At 35.5% G+C, this 25,289-nt stretch overlaps 1 protein-coding gene across 12 annotated transcripts in view; it reads right to left on the bottom strand.

Moving 5' to 3' along the window:
* EIF2AK4 (eukaryotic translation initiation factor 2 alpha kinase 4) overlaps positions 1-25,289 on the bottom strand; it is a 40,618-nt gene that overhangs the window by 906 nt on the left and 14,423 nt on the right. The window contains exons 13-38 of one of the 12 annotated variants that reach the window (XM_041128422.1): positions 24,598-24,664; positions 23,598-23,681; positions 22,243-22,365; positions 21,682-21,786; positions 21,387-21,444; positions 20,600-20,679; positions 19,762-19,863; positions 19,083-19,133; positions 17,861-18,097; positions 17,189-17,264; positions 15,400-15,521; positions 14,179-14,228; positions 13,917-14,085; positions 13,307-13,423; positions 12,550-12,615; positions 11,821-11,991; positions 11,070-11,204; positions 10,836-10,943; positions 10,125-10,253; positions 8,427-8,513; positions 6,952-7,064; positions 5,336-5,394; positions 4,086-4,180; positions 2,730-2,798; positions 2,067-2,111; positions 805-929 (exon numbers count right to left, since the gene is read on the bottom strand). In XM_041128422.1, the coding sequence (XP_040984356.1) occupies positions 805-929; positions 2,067-2,111; positions 2,730-2,798; positions 4,086-4,180; positions 5,336-5,394; positions 6,952-7,064; positions 8,427-8,513; positions 10,125-10,253; positions 10,836-10,943; positions 11,070-11,204; positions 11,821-11,991; positions 12,550-12,615; positions 13,307-13,423; positions 13,917-14,085; positions 14,179-14,228; positions 15,400-15,521; positions 17,189-17,264; positions 17,861-18,097; positions 19,083-19,133; positions 19,762-19,863; positions 20,600-20,679; positions 21,387-21,444; positions 21,682-21,786; positions 22,243-22,365; positions 23,598-23,681; positions 24,598-24,664 (2,643 nt within the window). Of the gene's footprint in view, positions 1-804; positions 930-2,066; positions 2,112-2,729; positions 2,799-4,085; positions 4,181-5,335; positions 5,395-6,951; positions 7,102-8,426; positions 8,514-10,124; positions 10,254-10,835; positions 10,944-11,069; positions 11,205-11,820; positions 11,992-12,549; positions 12,616-13,306; positions 13,424-13,916; positions 14,086-14,178; positions 14,229-15,399; positions 15,522-17,188; positions 17,265-17,860; positions 18,098-19,082; positions 19,134-19,761; positions 19,864-20,599; positions 20,680-21,386; positions 21,445-21,681; positions 21,787-22,242; positions 22,366-23,597; positions 23,682-24,597; positions 24,665-25,289 lie in introns of those variants that run through there. The other 11 variants (XM_030034034.2, XM_041128427.1, XR_005933844.1 and 8 more) reach the window with 11 other exon arrangements.

The following is a 25,289-nucleotide window of genomic DNA, read 5'->3' as shown; positions in this document are numbered from 1 at the left end:
AAACCTGAAGCAATTTTGGTGCATCTCCAAGAAAAAGGAAAGTAAATTTTTAGTCTCACTTAAAAGTTAAGTAGTACCTTCAAGCTGAACATAGGTTTAAGAAAATACATTATAAAGGAAACCCACAACAGGACAGAATACCCAGGTCTCACCTAACTGTACCAATACATGCAACAGCTGCAAATTTGAGGCTTAGAACTAGATGTGCCCAGACTATCTGTTTTGGCCTTGCCAGAATCCAACAAGGAGGCTACGAGTTGAAAATAAATGTTTTTACGCTTAGAAAACAGAAACGGGCTTTACCGTACATGTTGGAAAAGCATGCATCATGTTTGCTTAAAGCTGGGCAGTCTATCAGCTCTGCCAGATTCCCATTGTATTCCTTCAAAGCAGGAGGAATTAAATGTGGTTGTGAGTTTTAAAAGGCAAGCTGAGTCTCTCCCATGAGAAGAGAGGGTTACTATGTAGTAGAATAGCAGTATACCTGAATGTATATAGTTGTTTGCGATTCTGTTTTATGAACAAAGTAGCACATGAGATAACAGCGGGAATAGATTTTTGAAAAGGCTTATAAAAATGAAGAATGTGCATGACCAAGAATTTACATTTTGCCACAAGTGACGATTAGATAACCAATAAACTCTTCCCATAGTACTCAAGGTACTATACACATTTCCTGAATATTTCTTTTTTCCTCAGGGAGAGGGAAAGGGAAGAACATATGAAGAGCAGCTTATGTAGTAAAGTTTGAATGCAGAAATAATTGAGATGTTTCATGTACCTGTAAGAGCTTAACAAATTTACCTCTTTTCCATTTTGATACTGTAAATTTCATCACAAATTGCTTGTAAATATGAACATCTCTGTTTTGGCCATCGTGACATCAGTTGTCTCACAGTAGCATCAAAAGCTTGTCTATCTCCATAAAACTAAGAAAAAGAAAATTGACAAGGAACTATGATACAGTCTTACATTCTCTCATGAAGGAAATACTTCTGATTGGATTCAGTCTTCTCAACATCGTGTAATGTCAATGCTCCTTAATTAAACAGGTTTCAAACAAAATTCATATAAATGTGCAACTTGATTTTTAAATTTTTTTTTTTTAAGAAAACGTATTAAGAACTTAGTGATCAGTTTCTTAATACATACTTTAGCAATAAAAAGGCATAAGCAATGAAAGGGGCTCTCAGTTTCACAATGCTGGATAGAATATAAGAACTGTGGTCTAAGGATGGTCAAAAGTGAATGATGCAGGCTGATCATGTGCTTTTTTTTTTTTTTTTTTTTTTTTAAAGTAAAAGGTGATAAACTATCTCCATGATTTGGACAGACTGGATGAACTTAAGTATCTTGAAAATATATTCAAATGTTTACTGCGGTCTGATTACCAGACAAGCCCTGCTTCAGAGCAGTAGATGAAAGGTATGAAAGTACTAAATCCACTTCCAGGCAGGATGCCATTCTTGAGTTTGTTTTTTTTGGGGGATGGGGGGGCATTTCTCTCTCTAGTGAGAACTTCTGACTTTAAAGCTACTGCTGTCATTGGAGGAAAGAAAAGAGCTTTGTCTCCACCCCCCCCCCCCCCAGCAGTTTCTAAGTTGTTAAGAGGTGTCAACGTAATACTTATACATCCCCTTTTTATCTTGGCTGCACTAAGAGATGTTTCAGCTACTGTACTTGGAACAATTGCATCTGTATTTTGGATCCTCCTTCATTAACAGCTTCAAGGAACATCTTTGTTGAAACTGCTGTTAATGCTTATTGGTTTCTCAAAATGATCAGTGAGACTTAATTTCAGTTAACTATTCTTGGGGAAAAAGAACCCAGAGCTTTGCATTAGGACTTCCTAATGGTGTCTTGTGTAACAGGTGTTTGACAAAAAGATTTTTCTAGCCTCAGTCAAGCTCCTTTGGTAAAAAAAATCCTTTCAAGTTTTAAAACCTAATTCAAACTCCTTGAAGGAGAAAAACTACACTGTGAATTTTACATTCCACTTCATTAGGAACAGAATTTATCATCTGTTGTTCAATTAAGAGTTTTAACGACAATACTCGATTGCTTACCTCTAATGATAAGAAGTGTATCACAGTTGCTTTTGGCAGATCTACCTGTAAAAATATCATCAAGAAACCAATACTTAACAGTTCTTCTGTTATCAGTTTGCCAACTAGAGATTAGCTATACTGAAAGGAGTCAGACTTTTTGATTTCCAAAGAAGCACTCGTGCTGACAGAATTGGGAATTTGCCAAGGTTTTAAGCATTTTAAACAAACTGTTCACGACAGATTCTGTTATGGAAAGTTCCAAACAGGCATAGGCAAATAGGCAGTATGTTTCCTGAAAAGCATATACCATTTTAAAGTCCTTTGTGACATGGTCAGCAAAGTCTAAAAGCTACATACAAACAAAAGCTATGTTGGTTTAAATGTAAGAGCAAATCTAGCAGAACAAGTTACCAAATCTACAGTAGTTAGCAAAAGTACAGCTTAAGAATTTACAACTAAATACTTGTTAGGTTTTGTTCTATGCAACTCTCCAATACACACAGTTTGAGATACTTTTCAAGTATTAAGGAACCATGCCATAGGTCTTATTTAATCAGAAGTTTGGTTCATTTGGTATCTCTAAAGTGAGGCTATTGGCAGTAGTTTCTTCCAGATAGCAACTGCATCATCCAATTCAATTAAGAGATTTGAAATTAATTCAGGCTTCTGCCAAATACTTACTGCTAAAATCTCGATCTCGCTTGTTTTCTGTTGCAGGCTAGAAATGAATGTCTGAAGTCTTGTTTGCACCTGGCAACAAAAGATGGGCAAATGTAAAATACACTGCTTCTGTGACACAGGTTAGGAGCACGTATTTTCTACTTCATAGATGATGAGAACAGAAGAGGCTGCTTCTAACACAAGATGTAGAACTACATCATATTAAAACTAAAATTCACATTTAATAGAATTTTCAGTAACAATTCCACAATAATCCTTGATGAGGAGATGGGGTCTAAGCCACTCTTGCAGGAATGATAAAGACTTGCTAATACTGGTACTGTACTAAAGCAGATAGACTGCATGTTACAATGTTAATTCTCACATATGTAGTAAAAACTACCTTTCTGTTTCTGGGTGTTAAGTAACTTTTCAGAGGAATGTGAGAATCTGTGACTGGATACAGTGAATCATCTCTAGCTGAAGAAGGATGACTGATTTGAAAGCCAAACCAAAGTACAGGTCATGCCTTGTAACACTTTTTTGCAGAGCAAGCTAGTAATCCTGCAAAGGTAGCACTTTACAAATGTAGTTGCAGCCTTGCACTATGCTGTCTTTTGTATCTTGCAAAGATGCTTTTATATATTAAAAACCTGAAAACAGCAAGTCTGTTTAGCTCAACGCTCAGAGAATAACATCCAGTTCTTTATTTGCGTTCTAAGAACTATTTATAGGCAGGATTCTTTTGTTCCACACCCAAATTTGGACTGAAAAGGGGTGAGATTACAGTTCTGTTTTACCATGTACTCTAAATATCTTGAAGCCAATAATCCTAAATGAGCGAACTCTGACATTTGTTGCTAGCATAATTTAATCTTTTCTACATTATTGTAATATCACATTTTAGGCAGGGTTGTGGGTTGGTTTTTTTTTTTTGTTGTTGGGGTTTTTGGTTTTGTTTTTTTTAAATCTGCAATTTTTTCTTAGGCCTTTAGTTTGAGACAACATAATGAAATACATAGAGTATCTGTTACAAACATATTACAAATAAAAGTATGCTGAACTTGCACCTTTAACACACTTCAGCATTTATATAAAAAAAGGAAAATTCCAGAACCACAGTCCCTACTAAAATAAGATTTCTAATATGTATGTACAATGATGGCTGAGCCACAATGTCACGGATAATCCCCAAGATCCAAAATGTTAAAAAATTGTAGTCTTTGCCTTCAAACTTTTGTGTTGCTCATCGTCTGTTTTATGAATAAAGAACAAACAGGATGTATTTGTGTAAGTTAGGTGATAGTGAAAATATGAATTCTACTATTCCTTCACTTTTAAGGATCACTTCTTAATACTTATTTGATGTGTGTTTACCTGAATTTCTTGACGACGCCTGGCACTGGCAGATAATTTTTCAGGAGCTATAACACTAACATTAGGCACAAGAGTTCCATGTGATTCAAATACACCTAAAATGCAAACATATAGTTTTAGATTATATTCTTTCTTTATACAAGAAGTAGCAAGAAACAGAAAATTTACAAATATTAATAAGCTAAGATCTGTATAGTGTAGGTTTTGAAAAGCTGCAAAAAAAACCCCAAAGTCATTCAAGTAAATAGGGTAATGAAAATGTGCATGTAAATTCTCAAACGCTCACTTATGACTTTGAAGGACTGGTTGGTAAGACTAAGAAATTTGGTATTTTACATCAGTGTTCCCTGAAACTAATAGAGGAATGTAGCATACCTAACACCAAAAAAAGAAAAGCTGTTACAAGAATGAGGCAACTATTTAATGCTCTGTCCCTTAGCAGAGTTAATGACAAAACAAACAATAAACCCCAGCTCCCCCAAATAACAATAAATTTTGAAATGGCTTATTTTGACATCCAAATTGCCACTTCTGGTAAGCACACACACAAAAAAAACCCAAACCAAGTTAAGCATGGCCACCTCTCTCCCTCACTGTTATGCAAGGGCAGGGGGGGGTGGGCAGCAAGTGTTTCTTTAAAAACAACCACCACCGCTACCACACACTGTATCAGTACCTAATAAAATAATTACCAAAAATGCCAAACTTTATCCACACAACAAGTACTTAATATTATTCTTTATATGCAAACTTCTATTATCAGACTAAGGAGTGCAAATCTGTAGCTAGAAATGTAAAGGCATTTTCATTTGAAGAAAGAAAATCTTAGTAGAACATCTAGAAAATCTTAGGTCAATGTACATGGGTCTCAACACTGTAACAATCACAGGTCATGTCATTTTTCATCAAGATGACATTTAATTTCTCCTCAGCTAGGAAATGTTCATGGTTTTTGGTTTTTCCCCCGTCCTAAATCACTGCATCAATGAATGCTTGTATGGGGAATACTCTGTCTGTTGGTCTGAGCGCTCATTTTGTTAGTTTGGAGAAAATTTCAGTTTTAGATCACATGGAACAAGATTTGAGATTAGGAGGAAATGTCTCTAACCAGAGGCACTGCTAGAGAACATTTTCTTTCTCTGACTCTGGTAATGCTTTTAAAATTTATGTTCCAGCAATATTTTCTTATAAAACAGTTTTTAAGCAGAAAGAGAAACGGTTTGTATATTCTATAACTACAAATTAAATACCTGAAATATTAGTAAATGATCCCTTTTGATTTGGTACTGAAAGATTATCTGAGGTTTCTCTAAAAATAAACAAAGACAGTTAGGGAAACAAATTTACAGTAACAAAGAAATACTGTAGTAAGACATGGTTTCAGATTATCATACACACACACATATTTCATTCCAACAGATAAAGAAATTTATGGATACTTCCCAGCACATATCTGCAGACTAAATTCTATTCTGGAACAGACAGGAAATCATACAACATTACATTACATTACAAAATCAGATCTAGAAGCAATCTTTGTGTGTCCTACGGATAAAAAAAACCAATGTGCTCCCCATCACGCAAGAGTGATTTAGATCCTAATACTAGAAGATATTATGAGAATATTCTCTCTAAATTATTAATTTAATCTACAACTTCTTACAGGTTTCTGTGAGATAATACTAAAGTATCAAAGTAATATTTATACTTAAGATCACATCTACTCAAGGAAGCTTTCAATAATTAGTTTGGATCCCTTTGCTTTCCACATTCAGGATTCATTAACAAATAAATTTGCCGGTGTTAATACAATCATAGTTACTGCATTTCTCTGTTTAGTATTACCAAATACAGGTTTTTCTATAATCTGTTCTCAGGATCTAAAAATAAGGTAACTTTTAGAAAGAATGATTTTCTTTCACAGCTTCTGGTAGATCCTGTAGATTTGTCACAAAAACCATGAAAATCAGGTTAGTTGCAAAGTTAAATGCCAAGACTGGCTGAGGCCAGAAAAAGGAGAAGAAAGAGGTGGGTAGCAGAATTCAACCACCTGCACAAACTACTGCTCGAGTTAAGCACTTCCCAGCTTAACTATTTCCTTTATTGTTAACTCTTTTCAGAAATACTCCAGGTGTCAAATCTGTTAGTTTCTGAACTCTAGTTTGTGTGACTAAACCATGTCTGTTCCTGCTTCCAGTATGTACATACATACATATGTACAGACATATAAATATATATAGACGTGTGTATAATTATACATTTACAAAGGGATATGTGTGAATAACAGCTATTGCACAGAGGTGTGACAGTAGCCTCTCCTGTGATGTCTGTACTAACTTCTATTAGTGACAATAAATAGTAATTTCAACAAAGACAGGATGATGCGATGTTGCTGTGTACCCTGAGTCTTTGCCAGGTGTTACTTTCATTTGTGCCAGCCAAAGTGTACATACAGGTGTGCTACAATTACACCTTCATTTTTACCATATCAACACTGCCTCACACAGTACATCAATGTAATGGACTTCTGGTCAGTATCAGGGACTTGCAGGCAGTCCTGCCATACAAACAATACTGGTGTTCTAGTAGCATTTGAGCTGGATAACCGCATGGCCTTTTAATTTATGAAGCACTATGGATGTTTGAATGTAACAGCAGCTAGGCAAATCAGTCTCTTAGTCTCAATAAAATTCTATAACCAAGCCCTTTACCTTCTTTTCCCCTCAAAAGGGGATTCAGCAAAGCTCTTACTCTTTATCAAATAAAATCAAGATTTAACTGAGCACGACTTAAAATTATTTCATTAAAACAAACATACATTCACTTCTGATTTTGACTATTCACGTTGACATGTTATGCTACTTACCTACTACATCTTTCGTCACAGATTTTAATTTTCAGTTTCTGGATCAGGTGATCTATTAAGTCAGATTCTAAAATCCTTTTCTCCGTCTGTCTGTCTTTCTCAAAGGATTTCACCTATGATGTAGTTCAGTGGTTCTTAAGATTGTTGATTCTTAAAATGGCATATGAATAAACTTATCAAATTTGATCAAAACCAAACTGGATTATTCACCCGTTAAAGGTGAAGCAGTCAAAGGTAGGAAGCTATCATCACTACTGATCAATCACTGCCAATTAAATCTTTGATTAGATTTTTGGGTTTTTTTTCAACCAGCTAATTTCTTCTGCATTCCCAAAGCTTAAACTAGCTTGGCTACTTGTATTTAATATATGATAATTAATTTTTTAACAGAATGGTTTATAGGTGCAAATACCATATTAATAATAGCTTATTTGGTTTGGGGCTTTTTTTTTTTTTTTAAAGTTAAGGAACTGTGTTAGAATAAGGCTTGCCTTTCAGTTCACAAAAGTTAGACTCAAACATTCAAAACTTAGAACATCTGCTCCATCTTTACTGGGAAGAGATTAATCAATAACAACACCATTCACCTCATTAGCATGTTCTTTGTTGGTTTTGCTTCAATAAAGCACGTTTAAAAGAACGCTCTGTAATAGTCTTGTGAAAGACATTGATATATCGCATTCTCATCATCCAAATCTACTTGTTCATACAGCTATTGCACAGTTATTTGCTATCTGTGTTACAATGACAAGGAAAGTGAATAACAAGTGAAAAACATTTCAGTAATGCACATTGACTAGGTAACATGGCCATGCTAGATGCTGTCAAATGGTTACTTTTTCCAAAGAATAAATATTTATTCAACGAATGATGATCTTTTTCCTTATGATCCAGAATCAAGAATATTTTAAAACTTCTAACTTCTAAAAAGGTACCAGAACCACAGGCTGCAGAGCACAGAAGGTGGTAATTCATGTTGTGACACAGCCTAGTCTTTAAATCTTAACCTTAGCTTACTTACAGAGATGAGTGTGGTTCAGACTCTGCCTGTTTGAACTATGTGGATTTTTTTTAGATTTATGTTTTAGTTATATTTGTTTTGTAACATGGAAAGCTGCCAACTGGAAAGATCACAGAGTCAACTAATTCCTTTTGTAGATTCAAAGAAATCAGAGACAACAGAAACCTTTTTCCATGTAAAGACACCAATCACTCAAAGTCAAGCAATGTTTGCACTAATTTCTGGACTATTCCTAGAGGAAAGGAGGTCTGTAAATAACAGTGTTACAGAGGGATAAAAAGGAGGCTGCTTCTTCAGAACTTTCTACTACTTAGCAACTGAAACTGTATTTACCTGGATTCCATCTACTTAAATACTTCATTAAAAATAATCATGATCTTAAAAAACAAAGAAATACAGAAGAACAGATTATAAATCTGAAACACCATCAAGCATCCTCTTATCCCACACTTACCTTCACATGACTTCCTTCTTTATCTGACACAAGAGCCACATACGTAATCCCAGAGCATCTGCAATATTCCTGCAGTTCTTCCTGGGACTAAAATGGAACAGAGGAAGGGGAATGGGACAGAAATTTGACAGATTATAAAATGATGACTTAAGTAATCAAAGTCTCCTGCCCTTAATTAAAATAACTCGATATGCAGCAGTTACAATGATTATATAAGTTTCTGAGAGAACTTTATTAACAAGTCCAGGAGGTAAAACTTCATTATGCATGTATTTATCCACCCAATGCTCCTTAAAAATTGAAATCAAGGTCTACACTAGACAGAGAGAATGCTTAGGCCCTGCAGTCATAGTTCCCACATAGAAGGGCTGGCTGGATCTAGAAGTGCAGGGTCTACATAACTGTAAAAATGTGCAATGTAACATCAATCAAACAGTTACCACCCCACTGTCTGCGACTTTCAGTAATAGCTCAGTCCTGCATGACTGGTACTCCTGTCATGAAAGCTGACTCCAGCTGGGTTTCATGTAAACCTGAGGCTGACTTGCATCATTCTCAGTGCTGAGCTTACTGAAGGGCTTGCTATGCTGACTTAGCAGTGGGTTGCAGGACAGCATTACACAGAGGTAAGAACCACCCAAATCTTCATTCCTTAAGAATCACAAAAAGAAGAGAAGCCAGGGTGATCATATAAAAAGCATAATGATGTGGGTTTTTTTTTCAATTCTGAGGGATCGAAGCCATCAGAAATGTTATGGCAAAAGTTTACAAAAAAGTCATGCAATTAAGTGAGTGAGCTCAAAACTGTCTGCTCTGCAGCACATAACTCAGAATTGGCAAGTGCACAGTGTTTCTTTTGTTAGTCACCAACTACCATACTTAAAAGGTGAACCAGACTCATAATCCTCATAACTGCCACCACTGTTGAAAGGGACTTCAGCATTGCCATGCAGCTCACTACTCCAGTGAGGCAGTAGTGCCTAAAGGGTCTGCTTGGTTTCAACTGGAGAAAAAAGGGCACAATTTAGCCTGCCACTTTCTCTCCCTCCTACACACATCTCTCCAGGAACTACAGGGGGACCCCAGAGCGTATCTAGTAGCTCAGTTTACTAAACTGTTCTTCTAACAGTAGAATGATGTCAATATTCCCTCTGTACCTGATAGTCTTCAGCCATCTGGATATATTTAAAAGTCGATGCTACTGTTCTGTTCCAGACATGCCCTTTATTAAGGATTAACTCATCAATTCAGGGATCCCACCTGCAGCCCTCACTGAAAGGAAAATTTATTGCCTTCACTGGTACAAAATACGCTTCTGCTTTGAAGCATCCTCACTTCACTTAATTGGAGCTAACTGGCCTCATTTAAAATTCATTATGCGACTTTCCCCCTTGATTTCAATAGGCCTTGGACTCCACACTCAAGTGTATAATCGGGGAAGGTCACTTTATTCCTCTGTGCTCTGAGGAGCGCATAAAGATCCTTCATCACACTTTTAGATACTCTGGGAGATAGAGAGGAAGAATGCTGCAAGGCCAGTGAGACTTTAACATCATTGTACCTGAATAGCACCCTACACGCTCAGTTTTATGATTCTGTAACTCAATAAAAACCAGAAAAAACTGAAAAAGGATGGTCTCAGGCTGCACTGATCTTGAAGAACAACAATATAGTTAACACACGAGATAGAAATTCTACCTGGGACCAGTCATACATTATTTCAGCTGGAATTCCTACAGTCCAGAGCTTCTGAACAATATTGACAGCTCTACCCATTGACATCTGACCAACACTTACAACCAGCAGGTCACATGAGCTGACAGAAACCTGAAAGGAAAGTAAAAACAAGGGCAACAGTATTAGCCACAAGACCACCTTTTCCCTTTCATAATGTGGTTAAAATAACAAGGATAAACATACTAATGGTTTTCAAAATGCATCAAGCTGAACAAAAGGGGTTAGATCCACCTCTTTTTAGAGCCACAATCTACCTAAGCATGTTTGAAAGTCACTGAAGCTCAATCTTTGATGAAAAGCATCTGCACAGCCTCAGCTTGCAAAGTATCCTAGCCTATTCTGTTCTTTACTTCCCACTCTGCTTAGCAATGTTCATTTATTCCTATAAAAGAAAAGTTAATAAAATACACATTCCACAACCAAGTGAAATTGTATGACACTGTACAAAGTAGTCCATTTTCTTAAGTTTTTTATTTTACTAAATAATTTTATGTAGAGAAACACAGAAGAAAACAGGTCATCTCAATGACCGCTGTCTATTTCAGTATGGTATTATTTTGGAACACATCTGAACATCTCATTTTTTGCCCATCTGTGGCTACAATTAGGTTACTGAACTGTCAGGAGTAAACAAATTAACAAAACCCCCCACCTCCCAAAAACCAGACTTACAGAATCCTCCACACTGGAAACAGCAGCAGTTATTTTATCTATAGCTACGCTGACTCCAACAGCTGAAGGAATTGGTCCTATCATCTGCGGCCCTCTAAATTGTGGAATCTCAAAACAAGACACAAACAAAATGTAAGACCCAAATAGTTATCTTTGCAAAATTTCAAAAAGGTTTTTAATTTTTTCATGGTTTTTAAAAAAAATCTGAATTCATTAAAAGAGATGAGCGCATACCAGATGATCATATCTGCCCCCTGCAGCAAGAATTTCAGGCACAGTTCTTTGTCTTCTTTTAATGTATGCTATAAACTGAAAGATAATACCATTGTGCTGCTGTATTTTGTAAACTAGTCCCAGATTTATAGAAACCTGTAAAATAAAAATGAGTATATGTACAAGACCTTTACCAATATTACTGGTTAATATAATTAATTTCCCATTAGCAGTATGGATTGAAAACACTGTTCTCACATAAGGAAGACATACAGAAACACTCCTTATCTCCAAAAATTTAAAATACAATTAAAAATAAGGAAATGATACTTTAATCTTAAAGCATCCCAAGAGACCTATAGCACAAAACCCAGACAGCAAGCCTCAAGGAAGGAGGAGGGGAGGTATTTAGTAGTCATCAGCTTTCTGTATTTTAAAAAATATTTATATTTTGTTTCAAAACTTTAAAAATTCCTTTATGCTCTAGGTAATGCCTTCAATCTTGGTTGGGGGGGGGAAAAAAAAAAGTCTGTGTGTCATTGGATAGAAACTAAGCCAGAGACTTCTGACTGGAAGAGGTCTTATTCTTAAAGTGAGTCTTAAATAAATAAATAAATAAATAAATAAATAAATAAATAAATAAATAAATAAATGCCAGTATTATTACTTGCCATCAAAAGACACTTTGCTGTGCCTTTCTATTCTGAAATATCATTACTTTGTTTCCTGGAAAATTACAAGGCCTAATTTATTAGCAGATTATTTTACAAACCTGAAGTTTTATTCCAAGTTGCTTTAACAGACCAATGATTTCCTCTAAATCCTTCATGCCGTGCTTCAACAGCTGAGTGACACCTGGCTTTTGTTTTATCATTGTGTTTAAAAATGGAAATACATTACTTGCTTCTCCCTTCTGCTCAATGAATCTGTAGAGTCGAGAAAGCTAAAACCAAAAATCAAATAAAAAACATAGGTAGCACCACTGATAGTGCTCATAATAGGTCACATCTAAAAACAAAAAAAAATGTGACTTAGTGTGAGTAAAATATCTGCCTTTTTTGCTCATTTTGCCCAGCAGCCTGTTTTTACCTAGTGAGCTGAGGAAAGGAATGGACAGGCACAAGTCTCATCAGGGTGTCCAGAAGTTAACCTCAACTCTTTATGCACATTCATCGTTATTTGCAGACATTTTTTTTTTTTTTTAAGTTTCTCTCAGTTTGTTTTACTAAACACCACTGTACAGTATTCCATTTACCCTTTTATTGTTTCCACAGTCTGAAAAATATGTTTAGAAGAAAAAAGAAACTTGGACACTTGCAATATGGACTTCCAGAGAGAACAGAGAACAAAATCAGACCACTTCCAAAGAGACTGATCTATTCTGAACAGCAGACGTAACAGTTTATTTTTCTTACTTTGGCTGATTAAATTGTAAAGTAATTAAATGTTACTGACTTATGGCAAGTTACACAGAAATTAACATTGAATTAAAATTACTTACACTATTCGATGTGAGAGAAAGATTACAGAATTTGGCTTCTACTTCTCTTTTAGTTAGCTTTTCAGTCTACAAGAGAAACAGATTCAAACATATTCAACAACCGAGTTACCAAAAAATATTACTATTGCTAAGAATTAAAACACAACTTCCCAATATCTTGAATTAAAGGTTGCATTTACAAACTGCAATAATAGAACAAAAATAATAACACATTTTCCACCAATCTTGTAGTGAGGCCACATTTGGCTTGGTTTCAAGCAGCAACAAAAAGTACAGAAATGCCAACTTTGCTGAAAAGCACTTCTGCATAGATATTGAAATGCTTATGTAAATTAATAAACAACAAAAAAAGAATAAAGGAAATAAAAAAGGCATTTTGTTGGGATTTAAGCACTACCTTAATTATTCAAATGAATTTAATCTATTTTCTCTGCTGATAAGGTAGAAAAGACCAACATGGTATCAAGATACATTGTAAGGTTTTTATTGAGTACCCTACCAGTTCTTAATTATACAGGTGAATAATTCTCTCATAAATACACATTTAAAAATCATCTTAAAACATCCCAATCCAGTAGTAACAGAAAAGTAATTTATCCGAGTTTACAGCCCAAAGATAGTCAGCCTTTTTATATATCGACAGGATATTCCTTGTTATGCTGGCAATGGGCTGTTACTCATTTTTAGAGAAAGCTCCACAAAATAAGATACTCTACAGTGATGATGACAGAGATTAGATTAATAACTAGTATCTTACCACAGCATCATACAGAATGATATAAACTTGATTAAGTTTATCCTCTGGTATCCCACAGTGCAAAAGTATAGCTTTCAGTAAGGCAGTGTGGTTCAAGTAAATACTGTACTTTCTTTCCTAATGAAGGGTAAAGAAAAAAGAAAGGGGGGGGGGGGGGGGGGGGGGGGGAAGTTTTACTTGCATTCCATTTTGCTTAAAAAAAAAAAAAAAAAAAAAAAAAAAAAAAGATTTCCTAACAGTTCAAAAATCACTTCAGACCTCTCCTTCCACCACCTTACCTTCCCTCTATAACTAAAGAATGGCAAGGCTTGTCCCATTCTACAATAATGACTGCCTGACAGAAGGAAGATGTTATTTTAATGGCACTGTAAGGATTCAATTAATATTTCCTTTGCACACAAACCTATGCTTCATTTTAAGTTTACCTACGAAACGTATTTTTTATTTAAATGACAGTGTTCTGTAACTGACTATAGATAAAACGTGAAAACAGTTCTGCACTTGTTAAGGTTAAAGGAACTATCCTTTTTAAATACATTAGACTAAAGATTTACTTAGATTCAAATTTTAGGATGGAAAAGAGAGCAAAGGGGATGATTAGAGAATCTACCTGTAGCACTGAAAACTCTTGAATGATTTCTGAAATGGCATAAATTGTTTCTGCTATAGGCAAAAAGCTATTTCCAGTAGATGTAATGATGTCAAATGCACATTCTAGGAGTTCTTTGGGATGACAGCGGTCTAACTTTCGAGGTCTGAAAACTCGCTCTATACAGTATCTAAAGGAAACATTGAAGAACAAATCAGCATCTTCAGTGGTTACTGTCATAAAGCTTGGCATCTGTGCAAAACATCATCTTTATATCCCTTACCTTTTCAAGTTTGATATGTTATTTCTAGCTACAAATCTTGCAAAAGGAATCTGCAAAACAAAATACATGAACAGTGTTGAAACAAAAGATTCAGTCTGACTAGGCTCTGAAACTGGAAATGAATTACTACTGTGCAGTAACACTTGTACTCTCACGTGTTATAATGCCTTAAGTATTTGCCATAGCCAAATAGTATTAATCTAATGATCCTTGCTGCAAGTTTTAAATAAAAACATCTCCCCCTGCCAAGTTTCTAGAAGAGCTTGGAGGGGGACACAAGGACATTTCTTAAGTTACCCTAATGCATGCAAAATGCATCATAAATCGACTATGAGCATATTAAAACGTATAAGCAGGTATTTTACTGTTTACATAAAGAAATAAAGGAGTATTTTTAAATAAATCTTTGGTCAACACATTTTCCAAAACAAGTAATTCCAACGGAAAGATTTATTTTGTAGAACCTGCATAAATCCTTAACTGTGAAACATATTATATAGCTTGATGTTATAAATGCAAAGGAAGGGTGAGTCAAACTGACCCTAAATTAATGAAATGGAGTATAAAAAGTCAGGTTCTTTAACCGTCAATAATAAACAAAAAATAACACTTAAGCATTTATGTGTTAAATTAAGTGCAAGGTAATTAGGCCAACATTGCATATAATTGGGTATTACTGAGGAATCCAGACAGTAAAATCTGAACTGTGCAAACAGCAATTCCTCTCAAGAGTAGAATGACCTTTGACGACGTCTGTTTGAGGAACATAAAACTGGACAGACTGTACCTACATTCTCTATGAAGACATATAAATAAGAAAGGGATGAGAATATTAGAATTTTCACTGGTCACTGGAAAAGTCTTGTCTCTTATATGTGCAAGAAAAAAAACCCACAAAAAAACCCCAAACCAGCAGTGACATCTATCACATTTATAATATGGCATTATTTTCACCTATGTTAAAAAAAAAAAACAAGAAAGAAAAAAAAGAGAAATAAAAAGGAAAAGTCTCTTTCCTCCCTATGTGGTCAGGACTCCAGCTGTCAAGACCAGGAGTACAGCACTAAGGAATACAGGAACAGACACTGAAAGATACACTACTTCAACAGTCAGAAGTAGTATAAGCCTAAACCAAATTTATCACTAGTGAATCAAAGGTATCTACAGACACTACCAGCACTCTTCAAACCCAGCTTTGCCTACAGAGATGATACTACTTACTCTGAGGTCATAAGGAAGCATTACCAGCATCCCACTCTGATCCATGAAATATGAAGCTTCATTATGTTCATATAGTTTTTTATTTCTGGGCATTAGCAATGGAGTATGCAGCTTGATGGCTCCTGCACAAAACCAGTAAAATACTATTATCTCCCATTTCAGAAGTAACATCTGCTTTTTACAAGCTCATGAACAACCTTGCAGGGCATGATAATCTCAACTAACACCTTTTAAAAATTACATTATTTTAAGCGTCCTTGATAGACCTTCCTCTTCCACTGTTCAAAGCAAGCCATCAAACAAACTTTGATGTTCTATCTTGCATGCTTCTTGGGCTCAGCAGGCAGCCCACAGAGAAACAAACTGCAAATTCCACAGCTCCAGCAGAATCCTTACCTTGTCCTCCCTCTTTAAACACCACCTTTCACAAAAGCATGCACACAAAACAGATGAGAAACTCTACAGATACCGGTAGTACTGCTTTGGTCTAGAAGCACTTCCAAAGAGAACAAGTATTGTTCAGACATGTTGCATCCTGTGTCTCAAAAATGTACGGGAAGTGTTTATGGTTCACTTTAAAACCTCATAAATACCTTCTTTTTCTGGCTATATTTTGCAACCATCTATCTGCATGAATTCAATCTTCACTGAAACCTTACTATTAACAATAGTATCACTAATCACTGAAAAATACTTTCCTGTTTTAAATTCTCTACTGATTCTCATACAGCTCTTTTATTATAGACTCATGTCTTCAATTAGATTTCAACATAAACATTTAAATCAGGAGAAAAAAAAAAGCCTCAAAACCAAGGAAATGCTTTTAACCATTACAGATGGCAGATACAATCTAATGGAAAAAATATATATCCAACCCCTGACAGTTTTTTTCCAAAAGAATGAAAAAATTTCAATCTCTAAAATGCTGACAAACACTTTCCAAAGTCTGTCAAGCTTTAAATGGTGTATGTGTGGGAGGAAGTAACTTCTCCTCACTTGAATTCACGTTTCTCATTTTCTCATTCTTTTGTATTGCCAAACCCTGATCATGCTTAATCAGATTGTGATGTATTAGGAAATCTCCTTGTTTCTATTTTTAAATTCTCTATTTTTATATAAAATAGTATCATGAATGCCTCTAAAACAATACAAAGTGTAACATTTCAAATGTGACAGTGTGTGCATAAATTTTCCTCCTCTCTTAAAAACTAATTTTAAGCAAATACTATTGCTAATGACTGGATAGAGTCCTGGAAAGAAAAACCATCGAAGACTGTCAAACACCATGACACCAGATGTGGCTCAGGAAGCTCCTGAACAGCAAATCATTGCTAAGAGCAATATCACTGAAAGTACCACTATGCACTTGCTCTGCTTCCATGCTCTTTCTTAGGCCATTCCCATTCTGGCTATGTTCAAAGAGAGGTTACTGCGCTACATGGATGCTTGGTCTTTCACTGTAGAGCTATCCCTATATTCAGATCTAGATTTTATGTAAGACTCCCTACCTCTAAAAGCTCATATAGACTTATCAGAACAACCAAATACATTTGAAGATATAATTAAGATTTTCACTTTTCTTTCTGCAGAAAATTAAAATAGTTCAGATTTGAAGTTAACAGCTATTACTGGATGCCAAAATAACAGCAAAAAATAATGTAAAGCTTCAAATGATATGCAACTACTAAACGTACTTTCTGACTCATGTGATAGCAGTAAAACTATTCCATTCTCTTAAATCCATTCAATCACGAAAAAGGAAATGAATGACTTTTGTCAACACACCCACCGTGTCTTTTAAATATCCGGCTGACAATCTCACATACATGCTGCTGTATCTTGGCTGCCCAAATAGAAAAACTACCCTGAAACCATCACAAATAAAAAGTACATATATAATTCATATGCCATGAACACTCCATGTAATATAGGCAATAAGCATCTGCTATCTCGTCCCACTATAAAAATTGTAATTGCTTACATAATAAAAAATAACTACAGCTACACAAAGCATTACTGTACTGTGTTACCTTGTATTTCTTTAGATTTAGGAAGATTTTAGAGTTGAGAAACTGAGGATTACTTTGATTCCCATGCTTAGAAAGAGAGGAAAACATTCAGAGGCAACACATTCTGTTAGCAATCAGATGCAAGTACCATTAGTTTGACAGAAGTTCAGAGTAAAGAAAGTAATCATCTGGACATAAGCTTAAAAGTTTTAGCTGCTACAATCAAATACTGCTCGTTTCTTCATTGAAGAATGAACCTAAGGTTCAAATGGCAAGTGGTTATTCAAGCGCACATAGTATAGTCTGTAGCTTTAAATGGGAACTAATGTGACAGTTAATCTTAAGAGATAACACAATTCTCTCAAACATGTTAGAGTTTACCTGTATAAACATTTTTTAAAAAATCCAACACAGGAATAAAAACCCCACACATCCCCATAACACCTACAAACCTTCAGCATATCACTGTCATAGGTATAGTCTATAGCTGGAGATATACGCTGTGAAAATATATGACTCATCATAGTCCGGTAGGCCTTTCCATCCACGTTTGCCAAGGTATGGTGGAGTACTTCATGGAGTTCAGACTCTTCCATTTGTGGTGGTGGAAGATGTTCACTTTTTAACAGCTCCACAGCTGTTGGTCGTGCTGCAGGATCATGGTTCAGGAGCCATGTAATAACCAATCTCTACAAATTAAATCAAAATTTTATAGTTTAGAAGAATTTTATATACTAGCAGTATTTACAACAAACTACTTAGTCACATCACATTAATAAAAAAATTATGAGACTCTACAAGGGACAAAAAAAGTAGGACCTGAATCTTTGGGGTGGATATTCTTTGCTTATTAAATTCTAATTATCTTTTACTGTGTTATCTGAATAAAATTTACTAACACAAAAATTATTAGAGATGTGCCTCCTGGGATGACAAAATATGTAGTATCCTTTGTTGTTCTGTTTTATGCTAGCACTGGCATCTCTTTATAAACAAAGTTAAGAGAAAGCAGAATCATATGTGTAAGAACAAAGATTTGACAGTTACAGATATTAAAGAAGGGTGAATCTTCCTGGCACATGACAGTAAACTGTACAAGATAGAAACATTTTTATGGTACTAGTAACAGGCAGATTGGTGTTTCATAGGCATAACAGACAAAAAGCTAATGCTAATGTTCAAGAAAAGAGTCTACTAGCACAAGAAAAAAGTTATCTAGATGGTCCAGACAAAATTACACTGCTCCTTATGACTTCATTTCTTTGCCATGGAGGCATCCAGAACAGCTCTTGGCAGCTCTTTCCAAACTCAGAGCGGTCAAATTAGCTTGCACACCTCTTTCTGTTCTGTGACACAGATTTTTTTCAGAAGTTTAAGTTTAGAGTTCAACAATATAGCTGCCATTTGTCTGAGCCTAAAAAAGTTGAAATTGTCCCTCAGAGCTTAAAAGGTATGCCAGTGAATTTTGCATTTCTTTATGACTCGGGGAACTTTGTGGGTAAAGTATATTTCTATGTCAACTTAGTATATTGAGATTATATTTTTCCTTATTTTGTTCTAACGTCATGTAATAAGAACTTGGCAGAGATTTCTAATTTAAAGTTACGTGGGAAAAATTGTAATTAACATTTCTTGACAGGGAATACGTAATAGTTAAAATGGCTTCAAAATTACCTGCTTTGCATGCTTGACTTCATCAAAATCTTTAGGAAATACAGTAGTGGGCTATAAAAAAAAAACAACACACCAAAAAAACAAAAACCACATTTGAATTATAACAGGCAGTCCAGCTTGCTCAGGCTAGTCTTATTTTTAAGTTCTACATATTTAAACAGAGAAACTAAGCATTTTTATTGCCCATGGGGAAAAAAAAAAAAAAATAACAGAAAAAAAAACCATGGCAAATTTAGTTTGAAGAGCTAAAAGGAAAAAGAATGTCACTGAAATGCTTTTGTGATGTTTTGTACAATGAAGATAAAACCCATACCACAAGCATTTACCAACTACAAATACGAACTGGTTCCTGGGAGACACCCACCGGGTCTAAACCTAGGTGTACTAAAGCCATGATGTCTTTATCTGACCTTTACACTTCTAATGTTTTGCACTATAAAAATTAATTTCACAGATAGAACACTAACTGATGTTAATACCATTAGGGAATCCACAATGCATTAACAGAATGTCAATACCAGCTCCAATTTTATTCTTCACTTTTCATTATATATTTTATAAACTTTTTTTTTTTTAGAAGCGCTCCATGTGGAAACATTTTTGCTATGTTTTGCATCCTTTTACTTCTCTTAAACTATTTGATGCACAGAATTATTATCTTTTGTATCCATGTACTTACCAGTCTTAGCTGACCAAGAACAAAGATCCTTTCTGATGCAGTACTCATGGGATGGTAAGACATTTCGAAGAATATTATACCCAGACTGAACAGGTCCACTTTCTAAGGAAGAAAAAAACAGAAATTTAACTATAATATCCGTGAATTCTTTGCATAAGATGACAGCAGAGGAAACAATAATATTTTGGTTAAATTTCACAGTATATTACAGCCAGAGAGAAGGTTGGATTTTTTTGTGGTTTTGACTTGGTTGGGTTGGTTTGTTTGGGTTTTTTGGGATTGGGTTTTTTTTTTTGGGGGGGGGGGGGGGGGGGGGAAGTGGGGGCTGTTAAATGACACAATCCATTAAGATTTGGTAGATTTCAATGCATTCTATCATCACAGCACTGCCATGACATAAAGGACTCCCACTCTGAAAACATTCTTGCTTTGAAATTCAGCTTGTCTCTGCATATAAACAGGATCCTCTTTGATGAAAAAATACACCCCCACCTCCCAAAAATCACAGCCTAGGAATCCAGGAAAGCAATATATACTTCTGATGATGACATTTTACCTTTAATCTATTAATTTATAAAGGTCCTCCATGATTACCTGCTTTCAACTTGAAGTCACTTGCACCTAGTCATGGTCACACAGCACAAGCAGAAAAACTGACTTGCCCACATCCTTCTACCCTTGGTCTCCTCTCAAAGGAGGAGATTGCCTTGCTTATCACAGCAGTCCCACCACGCCCTGTTCCACCTTGAATTCACCTTTGTTGAGCAGGAACGACCTAAATTGTACCTGGTACCTTAGATTCCATGCTACCTTTTTATTAAGTCTACTCTAATCATACCTGATTGTACGTAGACTTAGTGCTTCCTTGGACCTCTGGGCTGACATACAGTGCGGTGCCAACCATCCCTGTCAAATTACCTATGTGGCAAAAGATGAGAATACTAGTTTCAAGAAAGTGGGAGAGAAACACAGCATCAAAGTCAAGAAAAAACTCACTCATCTTCTGTCCTCATTTCTTCTAGGTTGGAATGCAGTCCTTATTGAGAGAGACCCAGTTGAGAGCAGTTTGCAAAACAGACAGTTCTTAACCTTCACATGGCAAGTATCTGTGTCAATCTATAGTAGCTAAACCTACCTATTGCTTTACAGAATTGTGGTAGGTCAGCACAGAAATAATACAACTAAATTTCACTTCCATTACAGTCATCTTAAGACATAAAATGTACGAAAGTTTTCTCAAAACACAAAATTCAGCCTGTTATGGAAGGTGTCAAAAAAACCCCAACCAAACAAAAATCCCTTAAGTCTTGAAATTGTCCTGTACAGGCAAGAGAAGAGAAGTGCGGATGGAACAGAAATACAGATCTCTATATACCTCACCATGAGAAAAGCACTGATCTATGGCAGAAGGCTAGCAGTAGAAGCAAATAATTTTTAGATAACAGTCAAAACTGCCAGATTACATGTAACACATCTACACAAACGTTGGTGGTTGTTTTTTTTTCCCCCCAATAAAAAAGGTTTTATTTTCAAAGAACAAATGGAAGTTCTAACAGAGTATACAAGACTGCAGAATGTAAGTGTTTGCTTAAAATCATTTAGAACAAGTTACTATGTAAACTAACCTGATGGGTCAGACATAGCAGAACTATCCGAGTGATTTTCTTCTTGTTTAGAGGCCACCTGAAATCGGGAAAACAGACATGCTGTAAATGGCACTTGAAATGCTTCTGTTGGCTTGTCTTGCCACTTTGGTTGGCAGTACATGGTTTAATTCTAGAACCTTAGAAATAAAAAAAGTTTATGGCATTCACAATATAAAGTCCAATGAGGACTATGTTTTTCTGTTTTATTTTCATCTTTCGCGTTATTACAACACCAAATTCAAGGTTTTTTTCATTCACTTTCAGCTGTACTTACTGCATTTGCTGGATGATCTGTAGCTAAACCAAAATCACCAATTTTGACGTGATCATCTGAATCTAAAAAAATGTTCACAGGTTTCAAGTCTCTGTGGATCATTCCCTGTTACAGCAGCACAACGAAAAAAAGACCCACAGAATATTAAAAAATAAACACAATTCAAAATAAAACTCTCTTTATAATAGACTGGAAAATTGTATTACATACTTTTATTACAGTGGGAAATCTACAGCATTAAGTCACTGATGATTAATTCGGAAGTAAGACTATAGTCTGCAGCCCAGAAGCTAGAAGCAATTTTCAGTGCTACCAGAAACCTAACAAAATGTTTTTAAAGGTGGTCAATGTTTGTGACAAAGGGAAAAATCTGAAGTAGTTCATTATAAAACTGAAGCTTATGATAAAATATTCTAACCCCCTAGAACCAATTAATAATGGAAAGGGCAAGGAACGAACCTTGCTAATAAACACCCCAAAATGAATAATATGAAGAAACCCATACAGAAAGAGGCATAACGTAGATATTATGGACAGGTTATAACTGTCATATTTACTAACCTTTTCATGGATGTAAGCTAACCCATCTAAAATTTCTCGGAAAAGCCTCCAAAGCCGACTGGTGTCTTCGTATAATCCTTGGTCAATAGTATCCCTTAATGTGCTCTTTTCACAATACTCCATCTTCAGTTGTGCATATGTAGGGGACGAAGGGAAGAAAGAGTAGTTTTGTCAAGAAGAGACCATCAGAAACTTGTATCTGTGTGCATATTAATGCCTGGTTCTGTAACACACAGTTCAGGAGCAAACAGTATCACCAAAACATTCAGCTGTTTGGAATTTTCCCGAGAGCTGTCTTTTAGCTAGAAAACATGCATTTATGGGTCCTAGCCCATTTTCTGGGACAATAGTATGAGCTTGTAGAGTAGTATATTCTCCAACATTCATGTCAAAACCAAGGTGAAACCAGCCAAGCCATAATGTATGTTTAAGCCAAACTTTAAAGAATCTCTGGCTTCATTTCACTTGGCATCTTAACTGCTTATATTATGATTATACATAACACATGCAAACAAGCTTATTAAGTTCTAATTCCATCTAATTGTACCTTCCTTCCAGACAAGCTCTAGCATTAAGTGCATTATAAAAAATAGCACATCACCACAGAACAGTTACCTATGATAGTCAGCTTCTCCCAGAAACAGTCTAACTCCTAATACAAAAGAGCTTGAAGTTGCAAACCTACAGGAATTTTATTCTGCACCTACTGTTAGGGCCATACAATTGCTTTGCAGATTACTGTTTTCTGTTAAAAGAAAGTGCATACACAATACAGTGCCTTTGAAGAGAATGAGGAAGTTTTCACATCTGTGAAATACAGCTTCCCCCCTGGAAGTTAACACAGTACACTTCAACTCCACATTGGGAATTAATACCACAACCAAACTCAAGAACACCAGCTACAGTGTTAGGGGATTGGGATGGATATTCTAAACAAATAACAAGCACAAGGCAAAACAATGCTTTGGAAGCCACGGACTCAAAAAGGTTGCTTGGTTGGGTTGTTCTAAGGTTAGGTCAGGAGCTGCCAACTTTTACTTGTACACAAGCAACAAGAGTGATCCCATTACACACTATGGCACTACAAAACTTGGCTCTCTCCAGGCACAGCTATTGAGCCTCGAAAGCCATAACAAGTTGTGTGCGCTGCACAGTGCCTTCCACCAGCCATAGAAGGCTGGTGGAAGCCTTCTTTTTTTCCTTTCAGAAAACCAGTCTATTGCAAAAACAACATGGAACTTAGTCTCATTTGCATTTTTTAAAGGTCATTACTTTTCTCAAGAAAATCAGAAATTAATTTCTGCACGTCGGAGTAAACCGTATCCTTTTATCTGAAAATGCAAGCATGTTTGTACCTGAATGTACAGGTAATGCACTGTCTGAACGACTGGTGTACTGTCTTCTCCTCCATGGCCATTCTTTTCATTGCCTTCTTCATCCTTTATCACAATAAAAGTAACAGAACAGTTAGCTACAGGAAGCCATCCAGAGGTTTTTTTGTGCATCCTACTGTTTTTTAATGGCTGGAACACATTGATGAGAACTCAACTTCTACAGCTAGGTCTGAGTAACAGCAAAATAATACATTGACATTTTTTAAATACCACTGCTTCTAAATCTACAAAGCTTACTTTATAATACAGTTAATAATGCAACCCTTGCCCCAACCAACAATTTGGGTGTATAGTTTATATATATCTAGATACAGTGACCAACAAATGTGCTGCCACATTATTAAATCATATATGGAAAGCTTTTTCATGCCAATGTACATTAAAACAGAAAGAGGAAGGAGATGAAGCATTTTACAGATCAGGATTGGCAATGACAGATTCTAAATGCTGTAAGAAACTGCATTAGCTTTCTGACAAAAAACTTAAAATCAACTAAAACCTTACATATTATTCTGACTTCCCATCTCTTTTTGACTGCTAGCAATATGTATTGTCACCACTTTCAAAAAGCGGCTAGTATGAGCAAATATATTGGTTTATATCATCTAAAAGCAAAACAGAATTTCAACTTTCAGATGATGTAAGGCAATCCATAAGGTTAACTGATAAATCATGTACAAAAGGAAATGTTAAACTTGCAATAACCAGGCTCATGACTATAAAGTGCAACTCACATTTAGCTCAATGAACACTATGGGAAACAGAATCCAGATTAGCTGCATCAGACTGATTTCTATGGAATGCAGCTCATGATGGCACAACATTTACTCTGATGGAACATCACCTTACATGGTTCTGTACTTACACCAGAAGTGAAACAAAACTTCCCAACTGACCTGTTTGCTTGTCAAAGACTATTTTATGATCTTTTCATTTTCACTAGCTTTATCTTTATACTTACTGGAGGATTACTGTTTTCATCCTCGTTATCAAAAATGATGTCACTTTCAGAATCTGTGGTTGGCCTATTTAAAAAAGAGAAAGAAAAAAAAACCCTAAAGTTTTGGGTACCAAGAAATATTTACTAAGAAATCTGGAAACTTTGCAGAAAAAGAGAAAATCTAAGCTTCTGTTGAAGACCTTCTATATGCCTTAAACAAAAAAGCAAAACAAACCAAAATCCCCAAAAGTATCTTGCTTGCAAAGCAACACTTCCTTTGACAGCCCAGTAACTTAAAGGGAAGGTATAGATTTGTATGAGTAAAATTCAATTTCTATATTCAATAAGCAAAACTGAGATAAGTTTACTTGCTTGCTTAAACAAAAAACCACCATAAGTGAAAGAACCACTCCACACACAGAGGCAGGTATGGAATACGTTAATAAAAATCAAAACAAAAAGAAAGAACAAGTAAGGTATTTTTCAGGATTTGTAATACTTCTCTGTTATTAAAAACTTTACTCTCAAGGTTGGAGAATACAGTCCAATGTAAAGTAAACAGTCATGCATTCCACACAAACAATACAAAACTTCTAGAAGCCTAAACCAAAATTTTCCTCATACACTCACAGCTTTTAGCTACAAATTTTCATCTCCCTGGCTATCTGACTGCTAGCAAATACACTCTTTTTGAACCAGAGGACAGAACAAAA

The sequence above is a fragment of the Aquila chrysaetos genome, chromosome 2 (genome assembly GCF_900496995.4).
Source record: "Aquila chrysaetos chrysaetos chromosome 2, bAquChr1.4, whole genome shotgun sequence".
Classification (NCBI taxonomy): domain Eukaryota; kingdom Metazoa; phylum Chordata; class Aves; order Accipitriformes; family Accipitridae; genus Aquila; species Aquila chrysaetos.
This window is presented reverse-complemented; position numbering and strand designations above follow the sequence as displayed.